The 7,889-nt window shown below is 59.8% G+C and overlaps 2 protein-coding genes and 1 long non-coding RNA gene across 3 annotated transcripts in view; 1 reads left to right on the top strand and 2 right to left on the bottom strand.

The window, feature by feature from the left end:
- Positions 1-318, top strand: part of LOC121018700 (uncharacterized) — a 680-nt gene extending 362 nt beyond the window's left edge. Inside the window, exon 2 of the long non-coding RNA XR_005785294.1 lies at positions 95-318. This is a non-coding gene — a long non-coding RNA (uncharacterized LOC121018700). The remainder of the gene's footprint in view (positions 1-94) is intronic.
- EHD2 (EH domain containing 2) overlaps positions 1-7,433 on the bottom strand; it is a 17,725-nt gene extending 10,292 nt beyond the window's left edge. Inside the window, exons 1-3 of the mRNA XM_040457551.1 lie at positions 7,294-7,433; positions 4,828-5,296; positions 3,973-4,070 (exon numbers count right to left, since the gene is read on the bottom strand). Coding sequence (XP_040313485.1) covers positions 3,973-4,070; positions 4,828-5,231 — 502 coding nt within the window. The 5' untranslated portion in view covers positions 5,232-5,296; positions 7,294-7,433. The remainder of the gene's footprint in view (positions 1-3,972; positions 4,071-4,827; positions 5,297-7,293) is intronic.
- BICRA (BRD4 interacting chromatin remodeling complex associated protein) overlaps positions 5,597-7,889 on the bottom strand; it is an 89,419-nt gene continuing 87,126 nt past the window's right edge. Inside the window, exon 16 of the mRNA XM_040457930.1 lies at positions 5,597-5,629. Within this exon, the coding sequence (XP_040313864.1) occupies positions 5,597-5,629 (33 nt within the window). The remainder of the gene's footprint in view (positions 5,630-7,889) is intronic.

The following is a 7,889-nucleotide window of genomic DNA, read 5'->3' as shown; positions in this document are numbered from 1 at the left end:
GAATTTCTCCATCACTCTGACCCCAGCCCCCAGCCCCTCGGGCCGTCTGGCTACAGAGGACTGATCACCGACCCCCTTTTCATTCATTCCTTAGGCCGATCCAGACGTATAGGTTGTCAAAATACTGAAGTGTTTCTTAACAGACTCTCTGTGCTTCTATGACCACCCCCCCGCCAGTCTCCCAAGTGCCACCATCACCCCAGCCCCGTCCTCGGACTTCTGGATCTCCCCACAATCCAGCCACCAAAGAGTTCACGTTGGCTCTGGCTATGCTTTTGCCAGAACAGATGGTAAATATTTTGAGTTTATTTAACAGTATTTACATCTCTGTAATGTAAACAGTTATTTACATCTCTTCTGTGTGCCAGGCTCTATCCTGGGCACCAGGGATGCCACAGAGAACACAGACAAGTCCTTGCCTTTCGTGGAGTATCTGGTTCGACAACTGGCTCCTGTATTCCTTCCCCCTTCCTTCCTTCCTTCCTTCCTTCCTTCCTTCCTTCCTTCCTCATTCACTCGTTCGTTCACACTGTTCACTTTTCTGCTGCTTGCTTGTTCACTCAAACAGCGATGCTCAGGAGAGCAGAGAGGAGTGTTGGCAACCCCCTGACGTGGCAGCCAGGAAGACCTGGGTTTGAATCCCGACTCTGCCCCCCACCCCGCCCCCAGCTGTGTGACCTTAAGCGAGTAGGAAACCTCTCTGACCTTGCGTGTCCTCTTCTGTAAAATGGAAGCCGTGACGGAACATAACCTGTCGGACTGTGGTGAGGACAAGGGAATAGAAACGAGCCAATATACACAAAGAGCCGAAGGGGCGCCTGGGTGGCTCGGTCCGTTGAGCATCTGATTCTTTTTTTTTTTTTTTTTTTTAACGTTTATTTGTTTTTGAGACAGGGAGAGACAGAGCATGAACAGGGGAGGGGAGAGAGAGGGAGACACAGAATCTGAAGCAGGCTCCAGGCTCTGAGCTGTCAGCACAGAGCCCGACGCGGGGCTCGAACTCACGGACCGAGAGATCATGACCTGATCAGTTGGCCACTCAACCGACTGAGCCACCCAGGCGCCCCCAGCATCTGATTCTTGATCTGGGCTCAGGTCATGAGCCCAGGGTCATGGGATCAAGCTCCAGTTTGGGCTCCTGTGCTGATCTCTCTCTCTCTTTCTCTCTCTCTCTCCCTCTGCCCCTCCCTCACTGTCTCTCTCTCTCTCTTAAAAAAAAGGGGGGCACCTGGGTGGTTCAGTCGGTTAAGCGTCCAACTTCAGCTCAGGTCGTGATCTGTGGGTTCGAGCCCCGCATCGGGCCCCGTGCTGACAGTTCAGAGCCTGGAGCCTCCTTCAGTGTCTCCCTCTTTTTCTACCTCTCCCCTGCTTGTGCTCTGTCTCTCTCTCTCTCTCTCTCTCCCAAAAATAAATAAACGTTATAATTTTTTTTTAATTAAAAATAAGAGCCTAAAACAGTGCCTGTTTCAAAGAAGTAGCTTCAGGCATGTAAACTACACCTCGATTAAACGGGTAAAAAAAAAAAACCAAAACCCCAACAGCCTGGGAACATGGCAAGTGCCCGACGAGTCTTAGTTGCGACGCACACAGGACGCCGTGGGTGTGTCATTTAGGAACCACCCCAGGGCAGTGCCAGTCCTGTTCTCATCGGGTTCATGGTCCACCGAGGACAGGCCCAGAGTGGTCAGGATGGGCTGGGGGAGCCCAGCGGCCAGCACCTGACCCAGCCTGGGGGGGGGGGTGGTCAGAGAGGGCTTCTCAGAGGAGGGGACCCAACGGCGACCTGGGGGACGAGGAAGGAGCTAACTGAGGAGTAGGGAGCCGCCGCTGACTCCCCTGATGTCAGTTCATCCTCCCCCTGATTCGACTCCTTGAGTCTTCAAAACAACCGCAGGAGACAGGCACTCCTATGATCCCCATGTTCCAGAGGAGGAAACTGAGGCACGGAGAGGTGACGGGATTTCCTCAGGACATGCAGGGAGGGGGCACAGAGCAGGAGCCCGCACGGGTCCCTATGCTCCCCCGAGGGGCTGGTGTTGGGGGCTCCAAGGAGGAAGCAGGTCCCCTGTGGCCCCTGGGGACTGGACCGGGTGGGGGGGTGGCGACACTGTTTGGGGGGGAGGAAGGGCCGGGTAACCAGAGGGACGGCGTCTGGGGCTCCCTCCGTCCCCAGTGGCTACACACACACACACACACACACACACACACACACACAGGCTAGGATTTGGAAAGTGTGTCTCATGCGGGGCGGGAGGGAGGGAGGGAGACTGAGTCAGCGTGGGAACAAGAGACGTGGCAGAGAGCACCCCGGGGGTGTCCGGCCGGCTATGGCCCTCAACGCAGGTACACCGTGCTCAGCACGCCCACGGCGCCTACTGTGTGCACACACCGAAGTTCCTGGCAGGCTCTGACCCTTAATTTTAACCCCCTGTGCAGCCTAGGGAGGCCGATACTATTATCATTCCCATTTTACAGATGGGGAGACTGAGGCAGGGAGCGGTTAAGTGGCTTGCCCCGAGGGCACGGGCTAAAACCAGCAAAGCCCCGGGGCACCCGGGTGGCTCAGTCGATGGAACGGGCAGACTCTTGGTTTCGGCTCGGGTCATGATCTCAAGGTTCGGGGGGTTCGAGCCCCGCCATCAGGCTCCGCGCTCACAGGTACCCAGGCCGCTTGGGATTCTGTATTCTGTCTCTCTCCCGCTCTCTCTGCCCCTCCCCCACTCGTTCTCTCTCTCTCTCTCTCTCTCTCTCTCTCTCCAAAATAAGTAAATAAACTTAAAAACAATTACAAATATCAGAGCCCGGATTCAAACCCCCCACCAGAGTCTCCACGATGCTGCGGTCACACATATGTGTGTCCCCGGATATTATATACACGCTTCCCGCCAATGCGCCCCACGAAGTCACATCCAGCTACAATCAGAGGCACAGACTCCCAGACACCCCCCCCCCCCCCCGCCACACACACACCCATACAGACAGACCTCCTCTTCCTCTACCCACCCTGCCAGGGAAGGAGACCCCTACTCTCTCCTCCCCACAGCCTTCAGCCCCCACCCGGCACCCCTCCCTCTCTCCCAGGCCCAGCCCCAGGAGGCAGCACCCCAGGAACCCTCAGCCCAGCCTCTTGCCTCCCCCCTCAGGCTGGCTGCCAGCCCGCCCTCTGATCGGTTCTGCAGCTGCCCCCTGCCTCTTTCCCAAGGAGACGCGCGCCCGCTGGGCAGCGGCCAGGGACGCCGTAACCCTCCTCGCCCTCGCCCTGCCCCGCAGCCCAGCCTCCCAGTCCCCTCTGCCCCACAAGGCGGCCTCCTTTGCCCCAGTCCCGGGCCCCTGAGGCCAGGCGGGCGCGGGACAGAAACTGGGGGGGGGGGGCTGGAGAGGGGGCGCAGAGGCTGAGCTGGCTGGGGTGGGGGGCCGGCTCCCCCAGGGCCCCCGCTGGAATTCACCCCCCGCTGCTCCCCCTGCACAGCTGTTTATAAATTCCAGGCCGGGCCTTGGCCGGCGCCCAGATTCCCCCTCCCAACCCCTGCTCAGCCCCATCTGCGGCCCAGACGTAGAAGCCAGGAGCGTGCCTGGGGGCGGGGGGGGGGGGCAGGGGTGGGGGGCACGCCCAGGGCCTCCCTGCCCGGCCTCTGCCTCCTCTCTGGGCCTCCTGTCTCTCGGTAAGGCTGCCGGGCGCTCAGATCTTTGTCTCTGACTTGGCATATCTCCCTCTGTCTCTCTCGATCTCTCCCTGTCCATCCTCCCGGCCAGCCCAGACACGGGCTGCACCCTGCTCACCCCCCCCCGCCCCCCCCTGTTCACGCACACGCCTCCCCGGTGCCCTCAACGTGCGGAGACACGGAGGAATCACAGCCTCCCATGGGCTCCCTTCTGCTGCCCGGCGGCTGGGGCCAGCTGACACGGGCCCATGTCCCAGCAGAGGCCGGGCCGCCTCCTCCCTCAGGCTCAGCCGTCCGGCCCCACACTCACCACGGCTCACTCTCTGTTTGGTGCCTGACAGGATGCCCGGGGTGTCGATGATACTAATGCTCTCCAGGACCTGATTGGGCAGCTGGGCACACATGAACCTGAGGCAGAGGGAGAGGCAGGGGTCAACGCGGGGAGAGGCAGGAGGAGAGGCCACGGAAGAAGGCAGACGAGGGCTCCACAGAGGGTGAATCAGGCAGAAAGCAGGAAGAATCTCGAAAGCGAAAAGGAAGATCAGGACAGAGAATAAATAACACTTACTTAAGAAAAAAAAAAAAAAAAGAAAAATCAGGGGCGCCTGGGTGGCTCAGTCGGTTGAGCGTCCGACTTCGGCTCAGGTCGTGAGCTCACGGTCTGTGGGTTCGAGCCCCGCGTCGGGCTCTGTGCTGCCGGCTCAGAGCCTGGAGCCCGCTCCGGATTCTGTGTCTCCCCCTCTCTCTGACCCTCCCCTGTTCACCCGCCCACTCTCTCCCTCCCTCTCGAGAACAAACAGTAAAAAATTAAAAAAAAACAAAAAAAAATCAGAGCTGACGTTCACTGAGCACTTACTTTGTGCCAGGTACTGTTCTAAGCACCTCGTGTGTGAGCGGGGACCCGTGGTTATCCCCATGTCCCAGATGAGGCTAAGAGAGGTACAGAGAGGTTAAGTCATTTGCCCAGAGCCGCCCAGCTAGAAAGGAGTCGGACCCAGGCAAGCTGGCTCCATGGGCCCTAGAGGGGGCGGAAGAGCAGAGGCAGGAAGGGGGGAGGATCTGGAAGAGAGAAGGGACCTGGGGCTGAAAAGAAAGCCACGCATGCAGGGCAGGGACGGAGGCGCCAGGGACAGGAAGTTGCCCCCCTGCGTCTCAAAGTGCCTACCTATTGAGGAAGGTGTTCCCAAAAGGGTTGAGCTTGCGGAATGGCTTGTCCGGGTCAACCACGAGGGCGTTGCCCGGCACGGTGCCCTCCGTGTCCCCGTGCATGACGGCCACGAAGCAGTCGGTGGTCGGCTCGGGCCCCACGCGGGAGCCCGGCACCTCCTGCTCCAGCAGGTACTGGATGAAGCTGGTCTTGCCCGTGCTGTACTGGCCGGCCACCAGCACCATGGGCTTGCCGTCGAAATCGGCGTCCTCCAGGGCCGGCGAGTGGAAGGCCCCGAATCGATAGTGTTCCTCAAGGGGCAGCAGTTTGGTGCGGTACAGCTCCTTGAGCGATGAGGTCACCGTGCGGATGGCCTCGGGCTGCTGGCCCCGCGCCCCGCTCCGCGTCAGCCAGCTGAACATGGTGGCCGAGCACTGCCCACTGGGCTTGCCGAGGGAGACAGACGTGCAGGGCCGGGGGGAGTGGCCTGCGGGAAGAGGAGAGGGTGTTGGAGGGGGAGGAGGGGGAAGGGGGCCGGAAGGTGGAGTGGGTGGAGGAGGGTGGGAAATGGGGAGAGGGGGAGCAGCAGAGAGCACTGATGGTGGAGGGCAGGACGTGATGGTTCATGGAGGAGGCAGGAGGAAGAGAAAGAGGTTACCAGTGGAAGCAGGATTGGATGGGGACCGAGGGATGGGCAGAGGGAAGGCTGTGGAAGCTGCCTGGAAGAAATGTATTCCTTCATCCGCTGTTCATTCTTTCCTTCCTCCCTTCCCTCCCTTCCATCAATTCACACATTTTCACTGAAACCATGGGTCAGGAGCTATGGATCCAGAAACGGGACTGAGACTGGCCCGTACCCACTCAGAGTCCCCATTGAGGGGAGGACGTGGCACCAAGCAGTCAGTGATGCCTGGGAAATGCCGGGCAGTGGCAGCAGAGGCGGGGGGGGGACACAGTGAACTGACCACAGGAGCGGCAAACTCTGGCTGAGCTGACTGTTGAGCTGCTCGCTTCCATGCAAAACAAGGATACGGTGCAAAACAGGCGGAGAGGACGGTGTGTGCCAAGGCTGGGAGCTGTGAGACACATGGAGGAGGTTGCTGGACACAGGAGGGGTGGCAACTAAGGCTGAGGAGTTGCCAGGGTGGACTCGGGTACAAGAGACCTCAGGGGATCACAAGAATAATAACATTTACGATCACTGCGTTCCAGACACTGCTCTAACTCGTTTCATCTTCATAACAACATTGTGAGATAGGGCTGTTGCTATCCTCACATTTCTGACTCACAAAGCGGGCTCGCTCGCGAAGACAGCAATAACTTGCCCCAAATCACTTGCTTAGAAAGTGCGCGGTCTGGGACTCCAGGCAACCTGACCTCAGAGCCTGCGCTCCTAAGTCTAAGAACTCAGGAGGACAGAATCACCGACCCAGCAGCAACAAGCACCCCCAGCACCCAGACTGTGTTCTCTATATTCCCTTACTGTCTTTTCATTCTCTGTAGGATCTGTAGTGCTGCCCCCTCTCTCGTGCCGGATATCAGTCATTTGCGTCTTTTTTCTTTTTTCTTTTTTTTTTCCTTGATCAGTCTCAGTAGATGCTTATAATTTTACTGACCTTTTCACAGGACCAGCTTTGGGTCAGATTGGAGTCTCCAGATACCATTTGCCATTAAAAAGCAAAACGAAGCAAAAGCAGACAAAACCAAACCGCGAAAAACGGGGCTCCTTGGAGAAACGGCTGTTTCCAGGGCTGGGGCAAGGGAAGGATCAGTGAAGCTGCGTCGGGTACTGGGAAGGTGCTCAAAGATGGGGCCCAGGGTGTCAAAGGTGTGGCACGGGGACACAGGGGCCAGCCTGAAGGAGCCCCCGCTGGCCAAAGATGGGACGATTTGAGCATCAAAAGTGACTGTCCATCAAAAATGTTAAAATCCATAAAATCACAATGGTACGCAAAGGAGAAGAGATGAATAAATAAACAGGAAAACAGGAAGGGAAAGAGTGCCAGAGAGGTAAAGGAGAGGCAGGAACTGGGATGTTGGCAGAGGGAGGGGGCCCTGGGCGGCGTCCCAGGCAGGGAGGGGTCTGAGGGACAATTTGGGGGTGGCGGGACGGGCCATGGGTTGGAGAAGCAGGAGAGGAGCCCTCGAGTGGGAGGAGTGGGTGAGGGCACTAGAGGGAGATCCTAAGGAGGGGATCTCTTCTGGCTGAGAGGGTGGGGAGGCGAGTTGGGAGTGGGGGACACTGAGCACGACGGGGAAGGGTCAGGAGGGCAGGGGGCACTGGTCCAGGCTGGAAGGAAGGAGCCGGGGAGACCAGGAGGTTTCTCGGAGGGGTGGCACTGGGGACATCGAGGCCACCGTTAAACACACCGGGGAGCGCGGAGGGTCTTAGGGCAGCAGGGGGAATCATCCGCGGCCAGGTCAGGCTCCTAGGCTCCGTGGGCGGGAGCTGGGAAGCGACAGCTGCGGTCGGGGGCCACTCACCGATGGGGCGCGCAGGCGGCGGCACCGGGCTGGACGGGGCGGGGGGGGGGGGTCCCGCGGGGATCCGAGGCGCCCGGGGAGCGGCCTGTGCTCGAGGTCCCGTCCGGAGCCGTCTGAGCCGGGTGGGGCCCGGAGCGGGGAGGAGAGAAGGGAGGGGCGGGGGAGGGGGGGGGGGGGGCCCCGGGCCCCCCCCCTCCCCAAACCGGGAGCCCGGCCTCTGGCGCCCCCTGGTGGGGGAATGGCCGGGCGGCTTCTCGGGTGTCAGAGCGGGACTTCTGACCCTGGGCTCAAAATCCGTTCGGCCTCCGACGCCGGGCCACTCACGCCCGGGTCTGTCCCTCCTCTTCATATGGGAATACGACCAACAACAACGACAGCAGCGGGCCACGTGGGTGGCTCGGTCGGGTGAGCCTCCCCCTCGGCGCAGGTCGTGATCTCACGGTTTGTGAGTTCGAGCCCCGCATGGGGCTGGCTGCTGTCCGTGCAGAGCCCGCTTCGGATCCTCTGTTCCCGCCCCCCCCCTTACCCCTGCCCCGCTTGCGCGCTCTCTCTCTCTCCCTCCCTCAAAAATAAATAAAACACACCCACTTGATAAT

This window comes from Herpailurus yagouaroundi, unplaced genomic scaffold, assembly GCF_014898765.1.
Source record: "Herpailurus yagouaroundi ecotype Mexico unplaced genomic scaffold, PumYag 220, whole genome shotgun sequence".
Taxonomy (NCBI): domain Eukaryota; kingdom Metazoa; phylum Chordata; class Mammalia; order Carnivora; family Felidae; genus Herpailurus; species Herpailurus yagouaroundi.
This window is presented reverse-complemented; position numbering and strand designations above follow the sequence as displayed.